We start from the raw sequence: 24,103 nt of genomic DNA, 5'->3' as shown, positions 1-24,103 counted from the left end.
TCAGACCCATGTCCCCTGCATTAGCAGGCAAGTTCCTAACCGCTGGAACACCAAGGAAGTCCCTTAACATATTTTAGAGCAAGGATTTGAGTCTGTGGCTTTAAATAAGAGTTGACCTCTCTCCACAGTCTATACTGTTCCTCACACTACTCTATTGTCTATACGTTCTGGTGAAAGTGAAAGTGAAGCCGCTCAGTCATGTCCGACTCTTTGCGACCTCATAGACTGTAGCCTGCCAGGCTCCTCCATCCATGGGATTCTCTGGGCAAGAATACTGGAGTGGGGCACCATTTCCTTCTCCAGGGGATCTTCCCAACCCAGGGATCGAACCCAGGTCTCCCACATTGAAGGCAGACGCTTTAACATCTGAGCCACCAGGGAAGCCTAGCCTCTCTTTATTTCCAATTCTCATTATGACTATATTGGTTTATTTAATGTAAAAAAAAAAAAAAAAACAGCTGGGAAATCTTGTAATGCAAGTCAAAGGAGATTAGGAATAAAAATAATGGGGCCCTATTTGATTGTGGTATAGTTTAATCCCTGTAGAGATAATGATGTTACATCTCATATTTATTTTTAAGAGTAAGGTGAACTTGACATTGGGCTTCCCTGGTAGCTCAGCAATAAATAATCCACCTGCAAAGCAGGAGGTCAACAGGAGACACAGGTTTGATCCCTGGGTCAGGAAGATCTCCTGAAGGAAGAAATGGCAACCCCCTCCAGTAGCCTTCCCTGGAAATCCCATGGATGGAGGAGCCTCCAACATGACTGAGTGATTGAGCTCACACTCACGAACTTGACATTAGCACTGATGCATGAGAGAGAAGGAGAGACTGCATGACTATCCCATGGGCCAAAAGAGAAAAGCATTCTTATCCCTAAGATGAAGGCCATTCTTCAAAGGTCTCCCCACCTTTGTCCAAGTCAGGTCTCTGTCTTCTCTTTTCTCACCTTTCTTTAAACTTTTTTTCACTTTTTTATTCTCCCTCTACCTACCATTCAATTGAGAGACATAAGAGAGGAGAGAAGATAAAGAGGTAATATTATTAATAACCTACCTTTTGTTAACAATTTTCATTTGTGCTATATTATTACCCCCGAATGAGTCAGCTTTTGCAGGGGTAGGCAGTTAGGTACACTAACCAAAATTCAGTGACTTATAAACCCAAAGACTGATTTCTAGCTTCTGTCACGTGTAGGCAGCTCTGGACTGTTAGCTGAGGCTCTGCCCCCCATTTCTACACTTAGGCTAAAGGCATGGCCACTCTTTGGATCATGACATTCTCATGGCAGAGACAAAAACCAAGCAATGGACTCACTCAAGCCTCTGCTTGAATATAACATACACATTGCCTCTGCTCATATATTTTACTAATTCAAGTCAAGGTCAAGCCCAATGGCAGTGGGCTAATAAACAGATTCTTCCCAAATAAAGTGGTCCTCTAAGTCACATGGCATGGGTGATGGGCATCTAATCCTTTAGAGTGAAAGAGGAGTCAATCTTCCTGCAAAATAATACAATCTAAGGGGAGGGATAGGTTAGGAGTTTGGGATTAACAGATATACACTGCTGCTGCTAAGTCGCTTCAGTCGTGTCCGACTCTGTGTGACCCCATAGACGGCAGCCCACCAGGCTCCCCCCTCCCTGGGATTCTCCAGGCAAGAACACTGGAGTGGGTTGCCATTTCCTTCTCCAATGCATGAAAGTGAAAAGTGAAAGTGAAGTCGCCCAGTTGTGTCCGACCCTCAGCGACCCATGGACTGCAACCTTCCAGGCTCCTCCATCCATGGGATTTTCCAGGCAAGAGTACTGGAGTGGGGTGCCATTGCCTTCTCCAAGATATACGCTACTGTATATAAAAAAATAAGAACCTACTGTATAGCATAAGGAGCTATATTCAATATTCAGTGATAAATCATAACAGAAAAGAATCTGAAAAAGCATATATATGCATATCTTAATCACTTGGCTGTACACCTGAAATTAACACACTTTGTGACTCAACTGTACTTCAATTTTAAAATCAAGTAAAATCATACAGTCTATCTCAAATCCCTTTCTACATGTGAGCAGCCTGCGGCTCAGAGATTAAGGTAACTTGTCCAAGGCTGTTGCAGCCAGTGGATGACTCAACTAAGACTGTGACGGAGTTCTGGTTCCAAAGCCAAGGTTCTTTACCCTGAGGTTGAAAAGTAGACAGGTAAGCATTACAGTTCTGCCCTCTACGACTCTTTTATCATTCACTTCAAATCTATTCTGGTACATTGCGTCCTCTCAAGAACCTAAAGGTCATTTTTTGTTTAACTCTGTACTTTTCATATCAAGTAATACTCTAAATTAGATAATATTTTTAAATGGTGTAATTTATTGAGCACTTATTTTGTACCAAACACAGTTCTGAACTCTCGTTACATGCTTTCACTTTTAATTTTTAATTAAATTTTGTGGTTGGCATTATCCCATTTTCAAGAGAGGAGAGGAGCAGTAAGTTACCCAAAATGACACTGTCGGAGTGAGAAAGACTCCAGATCTGATTCTGATGCTTCTGTTATTCTGTCCTGCATGACTCTGATTTCCAACAGACATTACTTTGTGAAATATGCCCTTACACTGGGTCTCTTCTCTGCTCTAGCTTCTCCCACAGATTTTCAGTTTTCACCTTCTCAAGCCTAGACTGCTACTGTCCCTTCCTCCTTACATCTCTCTACCAAGGATAGACAAATTCTCAAACTCTGTCCTTATTTCTGTGGGCTTCCCATGGCCCTTGCTTTCATTCCTTCCACATCTAAAGGCCTTTATTCAATTTTCAAGGACACCCAGAATGTAAATTAGCCTTATTTCCCACCATTCATCAGAAGTGTCCCTTTCCCCGAGATGTCCCTTGTCAATTCCCACTGCACATGAATCACATTTTCACCTTATCCGAAATTACATCAAGAACAGGGTCATGTATCATCCTACAAATATACACCATGTGAAGTGCCATGGTCCTAGTCTTGAAGTAGGAAATAATTACTCAACTGGGAGATCATTCAGTTCAGTCCAGTTCAGTCGCTCAGTCGTGTCTGACTCTTTGCGACCCCATGAATCACAGCACCCCAGGCTTCCCTGTCCACCACCAACTCCCAGAGTTCACTCAAACTCATGTCCATCGAGACGGTGATGCCATCCAGCCATCTCATCCTCTCTCATCCCTTTCTCCTCCTGCCCCCAATCCCTCCCAGCATCAGGGTCTTGTCAAATGAGTCAACTCTTCGCATGAGGTGGCCAAAGTATTGAAGCTTCAACTTCAGCATCAGTCCTTCCAGTGAACACCCAGGACTGATCTCCTTTAGGATGGACTGGTTGGATCTCCTCGCAGTCCAAGGGACTCTCAAGAATCTTCTCCAACTTACTTGGGTCCAATATGCTGGTTCTATCCTATGGTCCTGTGGACATTTATAGGTGACTAGGTATAAATGATCCATAAACTCCTAGTTCTGCTGGAATGGCTCTCTGAAGTAGGCAGCAGATTCTAAATTCTCCACATCCCACATGGACAAATTTAGGAATTGAAGAATAGCAGATACATTGACAGTAAACCTGGAATTAACGTTGCATCATGCCAACCACTCCAAGAGGCAATGAGAGTAGCAGTCAGCCTTCTCCCAAACCACAGGCTGAAAATTTTGCTTGACTCCCTGGAGTAGAGAACAAGAGAAATTTTGGTGTCAGGTGCTTGGAAATACGTGCACTTAGTAGAGGAAAGGATTATAAATTAGTACCTAAATTAGTACCTACGTTGATGGACACAGAACACTATCTGTATGGTGTTCTATGAACTTCTGTTGACTAAATACAAATAAGAATCCTTGATAAACATCTTATGCCCACACAAATACATAAATATTTGTCTATAAATAATGTAGGTCTGTGCTTTACAAAATTTTTAATGGATTCCCAGTGTTTCATGGTACAGCTTAGAAAACTTTGCCTCTCCTAACAAACTTTCACTTTACTGTGTCTACCTGGAGTCAGGTTTCTGAAATCGAAAATGATAAGATGTTCTACTTCAGTCAGTTGGCCCCAGGAGATCTTTCCATGGAAAGGAAGCAAGGGAGAAATGAAAGGAAGGGGAAAAAAGAGGAGAAAAGTAACCATCTCGGGACTTCCCTGGTTGGTCTAGTGGCTGCTGCTGCTGCTACTAAGTCGCTTCAGTCGTGTACGACTCTGTGCGACCCCATAGACGGCAGCCCACCAGGCTCCCCGTCCCTGGGATTCTCCAGGCAAGAACACTGGAGTGGGTTGCCATTTCCTCCTCCAATGCATGAAAGTGAAAAGTGAAAGTGAAGTCACTCAGTCGTGTCCGGCTCTTAGTGACCCCATGGACTGCAGCCTACCAGGTCTAGTGGCTAAGACTCCTTATTTCCAATGCAGGGAGCCCAGATTCAATCCCTGATCAAGGAACTAGATCCCACATGCCGCATGCAACTAAGACCCAGCACAGCCAAATAAATAAATGAAAAAAGAAAAATAACTATCAAAGGAATCCCTTTTCTTATCCTTATTGCCCTTCCCTTCCCACGAGTGTACTTTGTTCTCATAGAAGTCCCCAAGAGCTCTCTTACTTTAATATTAGTTTTCACTATCAAAAAACCTCACAAACATAGATGTTGCTAGTCTCATTTTACAAATAGGAAAAGTGGAACTCAGATAAATTCTCAAAATTCTTGCTGTTAGTTATCTCCTTTACTAATGACCAAGATGTTTAATCTTTGCCCATCAGTGAAGAAACCAGACAAAATTAATCATCAAGTGAAATAGCTTCTTAATAGATTTTTGTTGGCCAAGTACCCATATGCATTGCAGTTGGGACAATGAATTTGCATTTTAAGAAGTGGTGACAATATGTGAAAATATGTGATTAATGTGAAGATCCTTGGCTAACATCAGTTAAAGATGAGAAAGAACTAAATATAATATAATTTTATGGTGTGGTGGTTCGGTCACTAAGTCGTGTCTGACTCTTATGGCCCCTTGAACTGTAGTCCACCAGGGTCCTCTGTCCATGGGATTTCCAGGCAAGAAATCTGAAGTGGGTTGCCACTTCCTTCTCCAGGGGATCTTCCCAACCCAGGGATCGAATCTCTGTCTCCTGTATTGTAGGCGGCCTCCTTTCCTTTTTCACAGGCAGATTCTTTACCACTGAGCTACCATACCATGTATGTCATTAGGCAGTGACAGATGTGCTATTTTAGATGTGAAAGTTGCTAATATACACTTTCTGCCATTAGATAACTGCACGGACATGGCATTGTGACATTCATGTTATATTGTAAACTAGATGGATATGGTGTCTATTCTTAAGAAGGGTGCCGTCTAAGGAAAATTAACAGCATTTATCATACTTTGGTCGTCAACTTCTCCCTGAAGACTTACAAATGTATGTGCAGTGAAGAAATACTGCAATTAAACTTTTTTTTCCATTTTAAAACTCAATAACTTACAAAGCTTTCTGAATCATCTCATCATTCCAAATAACTGTGAAGACTCTCCAAAAATGTATCTCTATCCTTTATTTTATTTCCCTCCCTTTCCCTTGGTGTTTTCCATCAGCTCATGAAAACATTGTGTACCCCAGCCAGACAAACTCTTATACAGTTCCAAAAGGCTAGATACTAGTGAATCTGTTAATTCCAAATGTGGACATTAGAAAGCTATCTGGACAATTAATGGCATTATCACATGTACTTTTTTTTTTCAGTGAAAATTCATGACGTTTTTTATTTTTATTTTTTTACTTTACAATATTGTATTGGTTTTGCCATACATCAACATGAATCTGGTATACATGTGTTACATATACTTTTTCATTAAAAAATTTTGTACATAAAATCCTCCATATATGAAAACATAAACTTATAAAATTGATAAGGTATAGTGTAAGTTATTTCTATTCTTAGCTTACATTTGTCTTATTACAAGATCTCCTAGTATTTATATAATTCAAGATAAAAGTTACTTGAAAACGTTCAACTTTGGAAACACATTTTATTCTATTAAACTCATGCCAGATATTGACAGATTTAAACCATGGGTTGCTTTATATTTTTTATCTGAGACTCAGTTGTACTGATGTAGATGTATGCTAAAGCAAGCAAAAAAAATAGCCAAGTCTGATTTTAAATAGTTACACTGAGCTTTTGTGTATTATTCTTTGTATGCCCTTTGCCTGGTGGATATTCTGGAAAGTTTTACATATGGTCCTAACTCTACATCTGTAAAAACAGAAATATTCTATTGATATCAAAATCTAAGGCAACCACCTTGAAAATTATGGCATTCTTTTTTTTTTTTCCTATTTCTGTTAAATGTCAAAGTTAGAGTGGTGATTTATTTGATGACCTTGAAAATGATGAACATATCTCAAAGGTATGTGCAAGACACTGAAAAATCCTACAGCTACATATGAGACATTTTATTAGATTTTATGTCTTCTATTGTGAATTTTGGCAACAGAAATATATTTACATATACTTTTTTCCACTTTAAGACTCAAACTTACAGATATAACCATAGACATTTGTGATCACATATTACTAAATGTTTCTTACTGTATAGCACTATCAAATTCAACTGGTCTTTATTATTTTTCAAATCTATTTCCTTTTTTTTTTAATCTATTTTCTAATCCAGTTGGCCGCTACATTGGAAAAAGCTGAAAATGTTTTACATGTTTTTGTAGTCTCCGTAGATTTTTAAAATATATAATTGATAAAAAAATTTTTGCCACAAATCACATTTTCACCATTCATCGACTCTGTGACCTTGGGCAAATATTCTGAGTCTGAGTTCCTTTAAGACAAGCTAATATTTCCTGTGTAGCTAGTCATTCTAAAATTTAAACAGTGTCTGTCAAAGTGTCTTGTAAAGTATTGATATTAAGCCATATACATGGAAGTGAAGCATTTTTTATGTTGCCTTAGTATGTACGCGCACATTCTCTCCCATTCTATGTACAGATATATGAATATATATATATATGTAGATATATATTATATTATATTTGCCAGAAGCAGCAGCACCTGAGAAGTTTTAAGAGATTCAGAATCTCTGCATTATCCCAGATCTACTGAATCCAAACTGGCATTTTAAGATATACAGAGATTCGTATTAATGTTTGAAAAGCATGACTATGTGGCCTGCTTACAGTGTGATTTCTCGCTCCCTCTTTTTCTCCCCACAAACACAGATATGCACGCAAGAGTCAGAAACTAGGCAGCAATGCCAAGGAAGGAAAGTAGATTCCTCACCTTGAGTTGATAAAAGAGCAGTCTGAAAGCTACTTTCCATTCTAATTTGAACTGACCATCAATCGTATTTGGAAGAGTAGAAAGTATTAAATGGCTCATTCCTGAGATGGCGATGACAGTCAAGAATGAGGCAGAATGCATCACTGCAGAAATTTTGACTAAAATAGTCTAAGAAGTCCCACCAAATTTTGTAATTCTGGCCTACATGCAAATCTGTGTATTTACAGATACATTCATGTATGCATGCCACTTCAGTTGTGTCTGACTCTTTGTGACCCTATGGGCTGTAGCTCACCAGGCTCCTCTGTCTTGGATTCTCCAGGCAAGAGTACTGGAGAATGCCCTCCTCCGGGGGATCTTCCTGACCCAGGGCCTGAATCTGAACCTATGTCTCTTATGTCTCCTGCATTGGCAGGCAGGTTCTCTACTATTAGTGCCTCCTGGGAAGCCCCTACAGATAGATTCTGTTCCTATTTTCAATCTCTATCCTTAGAGTCATGTTGTATGAGCGCCATACTACAGATGACAGACTTCTGTTTTAGTTTCAACTTTTAAAATCATAGCTTTCTAACACGATGTTGATCAAATCTAGTGTCAGTTATCAGAAATAGTATAATTGGCATTCCAAAAGCCATTTCTTGTGACTATTTCATTATTTGCAGAAACTATTAAAGAAATGTGAGTATTTGAGATATCTTAGTAATGCAGTTGAAACTCACACTAATCACAGCAAATCCACTAGATGTGTGAACACTACTGTCATTCAATCATGGATAAAAGAGCAGTTACCAGGCTTGTCAATGTAGTCCTTGTCTCACACTGAACTTCTGGCTCATGACAAGGATCAAGGCAAATGCTCTTGAAGGTACGTGTGCTCAGTCACTCAGTTGTGTGCAACTCTTCGTGACCCCATGGACTGTAGCCTACCAGGCTCCTCTGTCCATGGAATTTTCCAGGCAAGAATACTGGAGTGGGTTGCCATTTCCTATTCCAGCTCTTAAAGATTTATTAATTCATTTATATGTGCCCTGGTTTTGACATACAGAAAGCTATACATGTTTAATACAAACAGTTTGATGAGTTTGAAGATATTGCAGATACTGTAAAACCATCACCATAATCTGTATCACAAGCATATCCATCACCTCTAAGGTGTCCTGCTGTTCTCCATTATTATTATTTGTTTGGCCCAAGCTGCATGGCATAAGGGGTCTTAGTTCCCCCATCAGGAACTGAACCTGCGCCCCCTGCATTGGAAGCATGGAGACTTCACCAGTGGATCATCAGGGAATTCCTTTTATTTTGTGTGATAATGTAAACAAGCAGGACCTTGTGGGCCTTTCCCGGGGCAGACCCCCTTCTTTAGCTCCTAACATCTGATGCATATTTTATGAGTTTTTCAGATGCTAAGAGTAAGAGAGAGTAAAGTCGCTTAGTCATGTCAGACTCTTTGCAACCCCATGGACTATAGCCTATCAGGCTCCTCAGTCCATGGGATTTTCCAAGCAAGAATACTGGAGTGGGTTGCCATTTCCTTCTCCAGATGCTAAAACCACCACCAAATGAAGGAAATTAACTACTTGATGACCATGAGCATGTAGTCTGGACCTTCTGGTGCCTAAGGATTGATGACGTTAACTGCCCAGCTAGCTCAGTATCAACCAATCAGAGAACTGTGCACAAGCTGATCGCATACCCTGTGACCCCTCCCTTCACCTGGCCTTTAAAAACACTTCCCTACAGGGATTGTGGGGTATTTTGAGCGTAAGCCACCTGTTCTCCTTTCTGGGCTCTGCAGCAAAACTTTCTGTGTTCCAAATTCTGACGTTTTTGTTTGTTTGCCATCACTGTGCATCAGGTTCACGAACTTTCCTTTGGCACCATTTTGAACATTAAACCTAAGATGTTGTTGAGTCGCCCAGTTGTGTCGGACTGTTTGTGACCCCATGGACTGCAGTATGCCTGGCCTCCCTGTCCCTCACCGTCTTCCGGAGTTTGTCCACGTTCACGTCCATTGTATCAGAGGCCGTCCAGCCATCTCATCCTCTGATGCCCTCTTCTCCTTCTTTTCCCAGCCTCAGAGATTCTTCCAGTGAGTTGGCAGTTCGCATCAGATGACCAAAATACTGGAGCTTCAGCATCAGTCCTTCCAGTGAATATTTAGGGTTTATCTCCTTTAAGATGGACTGGTTTGATCTCCCTGCAGTCCAAGGGACTTTCAGTTTTCTCCAGCACCACAGTTCAAAGGCATCAATTCTTTGGCTTTCTACCTTCTTTATGGTCCAGATCTCACAACCATACATGACCACTGGGAAGACCATAGTCTTGACAACGTGGACTTTTGTTGGCAGAGTAATGTCTCTGTTTTTCAACACGCTATCTAGGTTTGTCATTGCTTTCTTGCCAAGAAGCAATCGTCTTCTGATTTCATGGCTGCAGTTACTGTCTGCAGTGATTCTAAAGCTCAAGGAGAGGAAATCTGTCAGTACTTCCAACTTCTCCCTTCTATTTTCCATTCAGTATTGGGGCCAGATGCCATGATCTTGGTTTTTTATAAACCTAGTCTTAAGCTGGCTTTTTCACTCTCCTCCTTCACCCTCATCAAGAAGCTCATTAGTTCCTCTTCACTTTCTGCATTAAAGTGGTATCTGTGGTTGCTGATGTTTCTCCAACCTATCTTGATTTCAGCTCGTAACTCATTCAGCCCAGCGTTTCTCATGATTTGCTCAGCTCAGTGTATTGGTTACACAAACAGGCTGACAGCAGACAGCCCTGTCGTACTTCTTTCTCAATCTTGAACCAATCAGTTGTTCCATACAGGCTTCTAACTGTTGCTTCTTGACCCACATCCAGGTTTCTCAGGAGATGGGTAAGATGGTCTGGTATTCCCATCTAAGAGCTTTCCACAATTTGTCATGATCTACACAGTCAAAGGCTTTAGCGTAGTCTTTGAAACAGATAGATGTTTAACTGAAATTCCCTTGCTTTCTCTATAATCCAGTGAATGTTGGCAATTTGATCTCTAATTTCTCTTTCTTTTCTAAACCAGCTTGGACATCTGCAAGTTCTTGGTTTGCATAATGCTAAAGCCTCAAATGCAAGATTTTAAGCAAGACCTTACTAGCATGGGAGATGACTGCAATTGTCTGATGGTTAGCACATTCTTTGGTACTACCCTTCTTGGGAAATGGGATGAGGATTGACCTTTTCTGGTCCTGTGGCCACTGCTGGGTCTTCCAGATTTGCTGACATAATGAATGTACCTAGATGGCATCGTCCTTCAGGGATTTGAATAGTTCCGCTGGACTTTCATCACATCCCCTAGCTTTATTAACAGCAGTGCTTCCTCAGGCCCATTTGACTTCACCCTCCAGAATGTCTGGCCCTGAATGACTAACCACTCCATCACAGTAATACAGTTCATTGAGATCTTTTTTATACAGTTCTTCCATGTATTCTTTCCATCTGTTCTTGATCTCTTCAGCGTCTACTAGGTCTCCACCATTTTTATCCTTTACTGTACACTTCTTTGGGCAGAATGCTCCCATGATGTTTCTAGTTTTCCTGAAGAGCTCTCTAGTCTTTCCCCTTTTATTGTTTTCTTCTATCATTAAGGACTGTTCATGGAAGAAGGCCTTCCTGTCTCTTCTAGTTATTTTTTGGAACTCTGGGTTTAATTGGATGTAACTTTCTCTCTCTCCCTTGCTTTTCACTTATCTTCCTTCTTCCGCTATTTGTAAAGCCGCCTCAGGTAACCACACTGTCTTTGCTTTCCTTTTTCTTTGGGATGGTTTTGTTCACCGCCTCCTGTACAGATCTCTGTCCATAGTTCTTCAAGCACACTGTTAACCAGATGTAGTCCCTTGAATCTATTCGTTGCCTCTACTGTGAATTCATACAGGATGCAAGTCTTACCTTGCTGGCCCATTGTATTTCCTGTTTTTCTTTAATTTAAGCCTGAATTTTGCCATGAGAAGCTGATGATCTGAGCCACTCTCACCTCTGGGTCTTGTTTTTGCTGACTGTACAGCTTCTCCATCTTTGCCTACAAAGAATGTGATCAATTTGATTTTGGTATTGACCATCTAGTGATGCCCGTGTATAAAGTCTCTTGTGTTGTTGCAAAAGGGTATTTTCTATGACTAGTGCATTATATTAGCAGATTTCAGCTAACTTTTGCCCTACTTCATTTTGTTCCCCAAGGCCAAACTTGTCTGTTGTTCCAGATATATCTTGACTTCCTACTTTTGCATTCCAATCCCCAATGATGAATAGGACATCTTTCTTTAGGTGTTATTCTAGGAGGTCTTCTAGGTCTTTATAGAACCGATCAACTTCAGTTTCTTTGGTGTCCACGGGAGGGGCATGACTTGGATTTCTGTGATGTTGAATGGCTTGCCTTGGAAACAAACCGAGATCATTCTCTCATTTTTGAGGTTGCACCCAAGTACTGTATTTAGGACTCTTGTTGATTATGGGAGCTACTCAGTTTATTCTGTGGGATTCTTGCCCACAGTAGAAGATATAATGGTCATCTGAATTAAATTCACCCATTCCTGTCCATCTTAGTTCACTGATTCCTAGGATGGCAATGTTTATTCTTACCATCTCCTATTTGACCACATCCAATTTTGCTTGATTCGTGGACCTAATATTTCAGGTTCCTATGTAATACTGTTCTTTGCAGCACTGGATTTTATTTTCCTCACCAGACACGTCCACAACTGAGTGTCATATTCACTTTGAGCCAGCCGCTTCATTCATTCTGGGACTATTGGTAATTCTGCTCCACTCTTCCCCAGTAGCATGCTGGACACCTTCAGACCTGGGGGACTCATCTTTTGGCGTCATATCTTTTTGGTCTTTTATACAGTTCATGAGGTTCTCATGGCAAGTATCCTGGGGTGATTTGTTCCCTCTTCCAGAGGATCACGTTTTGTCAGAACACTCTACTATGACCCATCAGTCTTGGGTGGCCCTGCACAGCTTGACTCATAGCTTCATTGAGTTTTGCAAGCCCTTTTGTGATCCAAGAAGGGGACTGATCCGCGACGGGTAACCTAGGATCTACTCTTTCTGGAAAAATGTAAGCATTGTTAACAATAGGCCCTATGGTATACAATAGATTCCTAGACTCATTCATTTTGCATAACTGAAATGTTATACCCATTGACTACATAACCCAAGTTTCTGTGTCACCCCAGCCCCTGGCAACTACCATGAGTTTAGCCACAGTAGGAGAAGATAAACCTAAGACATACTTTTCTTTGAAGTTTATGAATTAAATAAAATAATATGCCTTGTTGATTCCTGTTATAACTGCTTAAGGGAAGCATATTACTTAGTTGGTTTAGTTTCAAGGCATACATTTTAATAGCAATGGTATTATATCTATGGTAGGTGTTTAATCTTGATTTATCATATTAATAATGTATAGGCTTTTCAGATTTGTAACTGCTGATATATTTTCCATTCTCCCAGCAGCAATGCCCCTTCAATCCACTTTAGAAGGAGGATTTCATACACTGATGATTCAAAGAGTCCATGATGTATGGAATCTCAATTCTGATCATTGCTGCTGCTGCTGCTGCTCAGTCGCTTCAGTCGTGTCTGACTCTATGCGACCCCATAGACAGCAGCCCACCAGGCTCCCCCGTCCCTGGGATTCTCCAGGCAAGAACACTGGAGTGGGTTGCCATTTCCTTCTCCATTGCATGAAAGTGAAAAGTGAAAGTGAAGTCATTCAGTCGCGACCGACTTGTAGCGACTCCATGGAATGCAGCCTACCAGGCTCCTCCATCCATGGGATTTTCTAGGCAAGAGTACTGTGGCTTGCCATTGCCTTCTCCGTCTGATCATTAAGTGAAGCAATTAAAAACTCATTTCTAATTTGGGATTTAATATACCTTCAGGTGAGACAGTATTGACCAAATTAGAAATAACACCAGGCCAAGGATACACAAGAGTATCCTTTAATTTTCCTTCTCAATAAGATGTTGTCATGGTATTGGTGCTGTTTATTTAAACTTAGAAAGAAGACAAAAGAATTTTAACTATGCCATGGGATTCATTAATAGGAATGAATCCAGAGTTTCGGGTTAACATGTATACGCTACTATATATAAAAGAGATAACTAACAAGGACCTACTGTATAGCATAGGGAACTATATTCAATATCTTGTAATAACCTATAATGGAAAAGAGTCTAAAAATAATGTAGATAGTGCTAAGTCTCCTTTGTCCGTGGGATTCTCCAGGCAAGAGTACTGGAGTGGGTTGCCATTTCCTTCTCCAAAAAATAATGTATATATACATATATATGTGTGTGTGTGTGTGTGTGTGTGTGTGTGTATAATTTATTAACTTTTAATTAAGGATAAGCACAATACTGTTAGCTTCTGTCATACATCAACATGAAATATATAAATATACATATAAAACTGAATCATGTTGCTGTACACCTGAAACCACCACAACATTGTAAATCAACTGTACTTCTATTAAAGAAAGACAGATACATTAATATATTTTAAAAATTATTCTATGAAAATGTTCCTTCCATCAAATTTTTCTCCCAATCAGAGTCTTCTGGGTTATGCTTTAATTGAAGGTTGACAAATCTGTAGTTTGTACTCAAGTTAATTTGTCTCAAGAACTCTGACATTTATTTTTAAATCATGACTTTGTGTTTGATCCGCCACATTTTTTACAATGCATTTACTACTTCATATAAATTATACAAAGTAGAGGTTTGGTCTGCATCAGCTCTCAGCCACTGCTATGTAAGATTTTTGGAAGAAAAAAAAAAGACAGAAATGATCCCATCTCTGTAGCTCATTTGGGGAGAATACTATTTAAATTTGTTCTTACTGTAAGGCTGAAATTAATCTTGATTTCCCATCAAATGTACAGGGATTTTACAATATAGTTCATAATATAATATAATTCCTCTAGGGGAGGAGTTAAGATAAACAAGTCACAGACAATGTTTATCTATAAATATAGCAGATGGTGTGGGACTGAGGTCGGTTATTAACTCTGCCGACTTTAATTTCATGGTTATAAAACACAGTAAGCCTCACTGTTTATAAAAGGTGGGGGACAATCTCCAATGGGCTTCAGTAGCCAAGAAACCCTCTGTAACATTAATCTCTTCTAACTGATATTTGGAATTCTCCCAGGGTACAATATTTAAGATTGTGGAGTGACTGCTAGTCACATTAAAATTTTCACTGGGATCATTAGCTAGCATTTCTGTCATTGATCTATTATAACTTTGTTAATGAGTTCCATGTGAGTGAAATTTAGTGAATAAGACAATTCTTTCTAAGCCTTACCAGGTGAATGTTTAACAATTACCTTAGGCTGTTATATATCTAAAAGATAGCCTGATTAATCAAAATCCTACCTTTTTTCTACTATAAAGATGAATTGTAATACCTAACTAGGCAAAATGTACTGAGGGGTAGAATTTCATAAAGGAAAGCCATAGCATCATTGGAATAATCAGCCAATGCACATTACATACATTTACATTTAATGAATCACCTAAAATGTCACAAAACACCATAGAATTTAAAAGAGAAGCAAAATAATGTATGCTTAATATTCCAATTTACTTAAATATAAAATTTAATTGTGATCACTTAGTTCACTAAACATCTGTATGTTTAACTTGATTGAAATTAATTCTTCCCCCCAAAACACCACTGTTATTAAAAAAAATTTGAAATAGCTCAATTTTTCCGTCTGAGTTTCTAGTGAATAACAGAATTATTTTATAACCACAAAAGTGAAAAAAAAATCAAAAGCTATACTTCTATTGCTTTTACATTCAGAAGAGGTTGATTTTTCACTTCCTAAGAAAGTCAGACTTCCATAAATATGTGATAATCTGATAGGTGAGTTGGGGATTAAAACAATCTTGAGCTAAAAATGTCTTAACAGTTAATGTCTGAACTGTGTGCTCATGTCTTAACTCCTTGAGAATTAGTGTTCAGTGACAAAATTCTCAGGTACGTTTATAGCTCTTATATTAGGCTGCTTCTCCTGCACCCACCCTGATCGTTTTATTACTGCTCTCAAACAGTCTGGTTCCTGTGATTTCTACCAAGTATTCAGGGTGGACCTCACGCCTTGGCTCCAAGGAGCTGGCTCCTGACAGCATCAGTTCTGGTCAGAGTGAAGACTAGATGGGACTGTTGGTTAACATGCCTTCTCTCCTCTCCCACTCAGAGCCTGTTGTCATTGGATACAATACCCTGTTTACTTGATATACTCACTTCTGCAAAAAAAATCTATCCACTCAGACTTCTAGGTTTCAAAATGTGTGAAACATCTGTAACAGAAGATAGCAAACTCTCTCTCAAATGGAGGCTCTACCTCCATTTCCGTTGTTTTTCTTTTCTTTCTTTCTTTCTTTTTAAGCCTTAAAATCCACCTGAACCATTATCATTAAAGAAATTAATTATTGGTATGTTTGACATATATGTTTGTGTCAACTTGAATCAAAACTAGGGGTGATTTCACTTCAAAGTTATCAACAAAATCGCCTAAACCAGAGCTCAGTTAAGTCCAAATGTCCAAGGCTTGCACCTTCTTGTCTTATGAGTTGTGAAGTGAGGGTGGAATACATTTAGGACAAAATGGACAAGAAGAAGAGGGCTACGGACGGGTCAAGAGGATCCCTGACTCTTTGTGACCCCATGGACTGTAGTCTGCCAGGTTCCTCTGCATGGGATTCTCCAGGCAAGAACACTGGAGTGGGTTGCTATGCCCTTCTCCAAAGGATCTTCCCAACCCAGGGATTGAACCCAAGTCTCCCACATTGCAGGCAGATTCTTTATCTGAGCCACCAGGAAAGCCTTTAAGTAAGGCAAACATATGTAAAGCCAATATAAAATGAAGTCGTTCAAAAAGGGAGACAGAATAGGGGAATGAGCAAAACCAGATATTGAAGTGTCTAGGTAGAGAGTTGAGCAGAGTGACTGGTTCAGGGACTCTCCTGAGGGTACTCTAAAAATTCATAAATACAGTGGGTCTTGGGGAAATGTGCACTCGAACAATCACTCTTGTAATGAAGGAATGTTTTTCAGTATCCCAATGTTCAGCCTTAAATTATTGTATTTTTTCCCTAGTCTATGTATAAGGTAAAATGAATTGTATTATAAAATGTAACCATTATTCTAGTAATATTTTTAAAGCAACTTCAATTATGCAGTTATTTGATTAAAGGTGAAAAAGGCTGTTAAAATTGAATAAAAGTGTTCTCCCTTTTACCCAAATCTATCATACCAATATTATATTAAAATAATGTTATTGAAATAAATTGTTGTCTTATAAAGCAAATTACAACCCACGGGATAAAAATAATGCATGACTTTGATATACTTTCACCTCATTTTCATTGTTTTCTTTCAGATTATCCGACCCTGTCTAAGGTGAAAGGCATTGCATTGCAAAAAGGAAAACATGCAAAGGAGATAACTCTCAGTGGATTTCATCCCTCCTTCAATGGTCAGTTAAAAATCCATCCTCTGGTGCTTGCTTCAGCAGCACATATAATAAAAATCCACCCTCTAAAATATCTTTAGTGTTCGTTCTCTCTAAAAATCCAGTACTTTAAAAACATCTTTTACTTCTAGGCGAAGTCATCTATGGTGTCGTGTGCGTGACGGCCACCTGCGGGATCCTTCTCCTGCTGATGGTCAAACTGAGGTAAGTGGATGCAGCTCAGAGAGGGAGGCTGTAAGGGCACCAGCCCCGTGGGACCACACATCGGAATGGCAGAGCTCAGCAGGGCCGGGGAGCAGCGCTTCTCCCTTAAGACACGGGAATCCTGGGAGGGGTCAATGAGAACGTTACCCTGTCTGCATATGTAAGGGAAGTGTAATCACACTGACGATTCACGCTGCATTTTATAAACACATATGCATCGTTCTTCCAGTGAAATGGCTCTCAATCTTTTCCCCTGTTTTCCTACAAAATCCAAATTGAACTTTGCTGCATTCCTTACTCAGATCCCTTGCAGGATTAATCTGCTCACATAATGGACCTGTTGCCTATTTCACACACTTTATATTTACCTGAAGATATAGTCTTTAATTTCTTATAAGCTGAGTTTTATTCTTATTTTTGTACACAGTTATTAAGTGAGGTATGAAATGAGGCTTCATCAGGCATCTTTTTAAAAGAACTTATTCCTGTTGCCTGAGTTAATTTACTTTTTCCAAATCTTCTCTTCTTGGCTGCCTTCACTGTGAATGTGAGAACTTAGGTTAAAGATATATCAATTGTAATGTCTAAATGTCTAGGGTTTAAACATTTTCCACTTATTTAACACTTACAAAGAGATATAAAGTGGTATTCAGTTGCTTATTTTTAATTAAAATAATAGTAAAATAATTAATAAGCCATAATAAGTATTTTATATTTAAATATCAATGATGTTCACTTGCTTATTAATGATACCAATGTGTATGAAGTGAAAGTGAAAGTCACTCAGTTATGTCCAACTCTTTGTGACCCCATGGACTATGCAGTCCATGGAATTCTTCATATATAAAAATATGTATATTTTTGTATAATTTGACTATCATAAATTTTAATGAAAAAATATATATTAAGTGTGTGTACATATGTATATGATATATACATTATATACATGCACCTAAAATATATTTATCAGTAAAATTAAGCCTGAGGGCAGCAGAGGCAGTAGAGGTTTATCTCATGATTCTCAGAGAACAAGATTCAGTAAACTTGATGATGCTGGCACACCTATGGCTCCTCAGACTCCAAGGACTCCATGACCAGAGAGACCAAGCGCAAGACGGAATGGGGAGGTGTGTGGTAGTAGCAAGGGGTGGGGCACGTGACCAGTGTGTGCCCTATCTACAGGCACTCAAGCTTACTTATTTTTAAATGTAATCCCAGCTAAACATATTTCCCTATTGGATCCAACTCCTCTAACCATTTCATTTGATGCTGACCGATATCAATCCCAAACTGTTTTTCTTCAAGGCCTTAAAAGTTGTATTTGTCTGAAAAGATATTCTTGGAGTTCCAAGATACAGTTTAAAGGCCAAAGTATTAGAGTCAATTTCAAGGGGGGGAAATAGCATTTGGAATTTATTAAACTTTCCTTTGTTTGGTTTAGAATATTTGAAAGCATGGTTCAGTTACTGGGCTTGCCTAGATATTCCATCACAGATGACTGATGGAGAGAAGCATAAAAAGCTTTCCAGCTTAGCAAAATCCTTGTAGGTCCTCAATCTTTACTTTTTAGCCACACACTTAAAGTATAAAGTTCACATCTGCCACCTGGGCCCAGGGATTTTTACAGATTACTCTTGTGTTTCAGGTAAATAAGGCCCATGACTATTCAAAATTTCCTATATATCAGCTGTTGACTTCCCTTTTCTTACCCGCATAGAAAGGCATGTTCCTTCACTGGATGACAATGAGAGTGTTATAGGCAAAAATCTTGAGTTGGCTGTAATATGTATTAAAAAACAAATTTCATACTATTATTACTTGTATGATTAACAATATAATAATTATACTATATGATTAATATTATTAATAATAGAGCTTATTGTGTATTATATTATAATATTATAACTATGTTATATCATTATTTTATATCATATTTAGTTATAACTTTCTTTCCATGCAATTTAAAATTGATCCTTACATGGATCTGAAAGATCCGGACCCAGTGTTAAAAAAAGAGAAAAGTAAAAGCCATCATGGAAAGAAGGAATAAGATGAAACAGAAGCATCAGTAACCACAGTACCTATGAAACTCACACTGGAGATCAATAATGCTTTCTTCATGAAAGCGGGCTGCTTACCACTTACCTGATGGGCAAATCTAATCCATGTGAGCACTTGTTTGTATTCAGTAAAGATTTAAGGTTTTTGCATTTGTTTTGTGTTATACAAAATCAAAACAGCTCTAAATCTTCAAAGAATTTTGCAGTGAAGCCAATAACTAAAAATTTAAATATGTGAGAAAAAAGACTCTCTTTATTTTGTTTTTGAAAATGATTTCTTGGAGAACATAGTTAAATGCATGACACTTAGACCTTAGAATATTCTATTTTTTTAAAACTTCACTTTCAAAAATTTTATTATCTTCCTCTTCAGAACCAAAAATATAAGCACAGACACATTTGTAAAATCCTTAAAATGGCATATTGTTGACTTTTGTTTTTGTATAGAACCTTCAGAATATTGAATCAAAACAAGAGATCCTTCATGAACCCAAATACCTGGCACACTCATGATTCATTAAGAGTCGCGGATGATTAACAATCACTTTTGTTAAAGCAAGTCAACAGAATATCCTTTCCATCATCAAAGAAATTGTTAGGGTGGATTTAATGATCCTGGATCATCAAATATGTTCATGTAGGTATAATAATTGGTATGATGTTAGATTTATTTTTTCTTAAGAAAATATTCAAGTATAAATTTACAGTCAGATCTATTGTGGCACTAGCATAGAATTAAAGAATTATCCTTGAAGCCAACAAAAAATTGTTATTCTAAATTACAGTCTGCATGATTTGTTTAATAGTAAATTTGAGTCCATATAAGAGTAATTGGTTGTGTATCATAATGTAACACTTTATAGTTACAGGTTTTTTTCTGATCAATTTTATAAATGCCTATTAACTTGCCAAAAGGAAAAATGCTAACAAAAAATTCCATATATTTGTTATTTGTATATTCATTTCCAAATCATCAACCAAATCATTAGCATTGACTTTAAGTTTCTAAGTATGCGTGATTGGATGATTTGTTGTAAAAATCAGAAGTTATATTTTTGGATTTTTTAATTTGAATATTTTTGAACTTTTTAACTTGATGTCTTGGTGTCATGTTGGAAAAGATATAAAGCAACCACACTCACTGAAAAAAATCAATGTGCATTTCAATGATATATTTCATTTGTAAATTTAATTTTTTCTATGCTAATTTTTACTGAGCTTCTGCAATATAAAGTAACATGATAATTGTTAATTTCTGTAGTGTTACTATATTGCTATTTTAGGCCTGACTTGACATCTGAATATAATTATGAACAGAAAATTGTGGAAAAGATGTTTGTTAAGTTTTTGATACATATATGCTATTCAACTGTCTACAATCACATTGTTACTCATTGCTAAGAAAAAACATAAGCTTGTTTTATCTGTAGTGACACAGAGGTTCAAATATTCAACAACAGGGACATATATTTAGTGATACATTTACAATTAAAAGTCAGACATTTTCTACCTGCTTGGTAGCATATCTATTGCTGTTCACTATGCTTCAGGTCAAATTGTCTGCTTGCTGCTGCTGCTAAGTCGCTTCAGTCGTGTCCAACTCTGTGCGATCCCATAGACGGAAGCCCACCAGGCTCCCCTGTCCCTGGGATTCTCCAGGCAAGAACTCTGGAGTGGGTTGCCATTTCCTTCTCCAATGCATGAAAGTGAAAAGTGAAAGTGAAGTCGCTCAGTCATGTCCAACTCTGTGTGACCCCAAGGACTGTAGCCTACCAGGCTCCTCTGTCCATGGGATTTTCCAAGCAAGAGTACTGGAGTGGGGTGCCATTGCCTTCTCTGTCAAATTGTCTACATTCAATTAAATCTGAAATTAACATTTGGCTGTGTTTAGCTGGTTTTTAGCTAGAAAAGCCAGCCTTTATCTTTTCAAACAGGGAAGAATAATATTCAGTGAGTCACAAAACTCCTTCAAAGAGCTCTCCATATTCCAGAGGCTGTTCACTCTCTTAGTTACATAAGAGAAGGTAAATAGTACTTTCCATCTCCCAATCACTGCCATTTAATGTAGGCTTGCTAAAGCCTGAGAAACAGACTGTTCTCTAGAAAACAGAGGGAACAAATCAAGTTGTTTTTAGAAATATGTTTGTGTTGAATAGAGAAGAGTGGGGGATAGAGTGTGAAATAATAACTGAGGGTTAAAAAGATTAAGCAATTTCTTGTAGTCTCACAGTGGTCAACAAAAAAATTAGTAATTGAACACCAATAGAGCAGATTTCAGAATCTTTCATCTTAAATCCTAAGCTCAACTGCCAGTCTCTCATCCCAGCTGTCATTATGCCATTTTTGCACATAAACAACCAGGAAATAGCTGTTTCAAACAATCTTCTCTGAAGTACTGCATTTATCAATTTACATTACTTGTCTAGTAATTAGATGCTTTTGCCTGTAATAAATCCCATGGACAGAAGAGCCTGGCAGGCTGTGGTCCATATGGTCACAAAGAGTCTGACATGACTGGAGTGACTTAACACACACAGACACCTGTAATAAAATGCCTTAAGCAAATAGAACATCTCAAGCATCAGTTGATTTCACCATTTAGTGACAACTTCTGGGATTCAAATTTTTCTTTTCCACTATTTTCATAGTCAATGAATGACTGGCACAAATCAAGCTTCACAAGAAGATATGGACATCAGTTCAGTTCAGTCTCTCAGTAGTGTCCAACTCTGCAATCCCATGGACTGCAGCACACCAAGCCTCCCTGTCCATCACCAACTCCCTGAGTTTACCCAAACTCATGTCCATTGAGTCAGTGATGCCATCTAACCATCTTATCCTCTGTCATCCCCTTCTCCTCCCACCTTCAATCTCTCCCAACATCAGGGTCTTTTCAAATGTGTCACTTCTTCCCATCAGGTGACCAAAGTATTGGAGTTTCAGCTTCAGCATCAGTCATTCCAATGAATATTCAGGATTGATTTCCTTTAGGATTAATTGGTTTGATCTCCTTGCAGTCCAAGGGACTCTCAAGAGTCTTCTCCAACAACACAGTTCAAAAACATCAGTTCTTTCATGCTCAACTTTCTTTATAGTCCAACTCTCACATCCATACATGACTAGTGGAAAAAAATCATAGCTTTGACTAAATGGACCTTTGTTGGCAAAGCAATGTCTCTGCTTTTTAATATGCTGTCTAGGTTGGTCATAGCTTTTCTTCCAAGGAGCAAGCATCTTTTAATTTCATAGCTGCAGTCACCATATGCAGTGAATTGGGAGCCAAAAAAAATTAAAATCTTTCAGTGTTTCCATTGTTTCCCCATCTATTTGCCATGTAGTGATAGGACCGGATGCCATGATCTTAGTTTTCTGATGGTTGAGTTTTAAGTCAACCTTTTCACTATCTCCTTTGACTTTCAACACAAGGCTCTTTAGTTCTTTACTTTCTGCCAAGGGTGGTGTCATCTGTATATCTAAAGTTATTGATATTTCTCTCAGCAATCTTGATTCCAGCTTGTGCTTCATCTAGCCTGGTATTTTGCATTGTGTACTCTGCATATAAGTTAAATAAGCAAGGTGACGATACACAGCTTTGTCTTACTCCTTTCCCGATTTGGAACCAGTCTGTTCTTCCATGTCCAGTTGTAACTGTTGCTTCTTGATCTGCATACAGGTTTCTCAGGAGGCAGGTCAGGTATCTAGTATTCCCATCTCTTTAAGAATATTACACAGTTTATTGTGATCCACACAGCCAAAGGCTTTGGTGTAGTCAATAGAGCAGAAGTAGATGTTTTTCTGGAACTCTCTTGCTTTTTTGATGATCCCATGGATGTTGGCAATTTGATTTCTGGTTCCTCTGCCTTTTCTAAATCCATCTTGAACATCTGGAATTTCACGATTCACATACTGTTGAGACCGGGCTTGGAGAATTTTGAGCATTACTTTACTACTGTGTGAGATACGTGCTATTGTGTGGTAGTTTGAACATTCTTTGGCATTTACTTTCTTTGGGACTGGAATGAAAACTGACTTTTTCCAGTCCTGTGGCCACTGCTGAGTTTTCCAAATTTGCTGGCATATTGAATGTGACACTTTCACAGCATCATCTTTTAGGATTTGAAATAGCTCAACTGGAATTCCATCACCTCCACTAGCTTTGTTCCTATGGTGCACTTGACTTCACAGTCTCAGATATCTGACTCTAGGTGAGCTATCACACTATCATGGTTATGTGGGTCATGAAGATCTTTTTTGTATAGTTCTGTGTATTCTTGCCACCTCTTCTTAATATCTTCTGCTTCTATTAGATCCATACCATTTCTGCCCTTTATTGTTGCCATCTTTGCATGACATGTTTCCTTGGTATCTCTAATTTTCTTGAAGAGATCTCTATTTTTTCCCTCTATTTCTTTGCATTGATCACTGGGGAAGGCTTTCTTATATCTCCTTGCTATTCTTTGGAACTCTGTGTTCAAATGGGTATATCTTTCCTTTTTACTGTTACCTTTCACTTCTCTTATTTTCATAGTTGTTTGCAAGGCCTTCTCAGACAACCATTTTGCCTTTTTGCATTTCTTTTTCTTGAAGATGGTCTTGATCACTGCTTCTTGTACAATTTCACAAACCTCTGTCCATAGTTCTTTATGCACTGTTTATCAGATCTAATCCCTTGAATCTATTTGTCACTTCCACTGTATAATCATAAGAGATTTGATTTAGGTCATATCTGAATGGTGTAGTGGTTTTCCTTCTTTCTTCAATTTAATTCTGAATTTGGCAAAAGAAGAGTTCATTGTCTGAGCCACAGTCAGCTCCCTGTCTTGTTTTTGCTGACTGTATAGAGCTTCTCCATCTTTGGCTGCAAAGAATGTAATCAATATGATTTCGGTATTGACCATCTGGTGATATCCATGTGTAGAGTCATCTCTTGTGTTGTTGGAAGAGGGTGTTTATTATGACCAGCGTGTTCTCTTGGAAAAACTCTGTTAGTCTTTGACGTGCTTCATTTCGTACTCCAAGGCCAAATTTGCCT

General features: G+C 38.5%; 1 protein-coding gene across 1 annotated transcript in view; it reads left to right on the top strand.

Moving 5' to 3' along the window:
- Nucleotides 1-17,015, top strand: part of GFRAL (GDNF family receptor alpha like) — a 70,444-nt gene extending 53,429 nt beyond the window's left edge. The window contains exons 7-8 of the mRNA XM_070777683.1: nt 16,715-16,810; nt 16,939-17,015. Of these exons, the coding sequence (XP_070633784.1) occupies nt 16,715-16,810; nt 16,939-17,015 (173 nt within the window). The remainder of the gene's footprint in view (nt 1-16,714; nt 16,811-16,938) is intronic.
- The last annotated feature ends 7,088 nt before the right edge of the window (nt 17,016-24,103 follow it).

The sequence above is a fragment of the Bos indicus genome, chromosome 23 (genome assembly GCF_029378745.1).
Source record: "Bos indicus isolate NIAB-ARS_2022 breed Sahiwal x Tharparkar chromosome 23, NIAB-ARS_B.indTharparkar_mat_pri_1.0, whole genome shotgun sequence".
Taxonomy (NCBI): Eukaryota; Metazoa; Chordata; class Mammalia; order Artiodactyla; family Bovidae; genus Bos; species Bos indicus.
The sequence above is the reverse complement of the archived record's forward strand: the minus strand, read 5'-3'. Positions and strand labels throughout refer to the sequence as shown.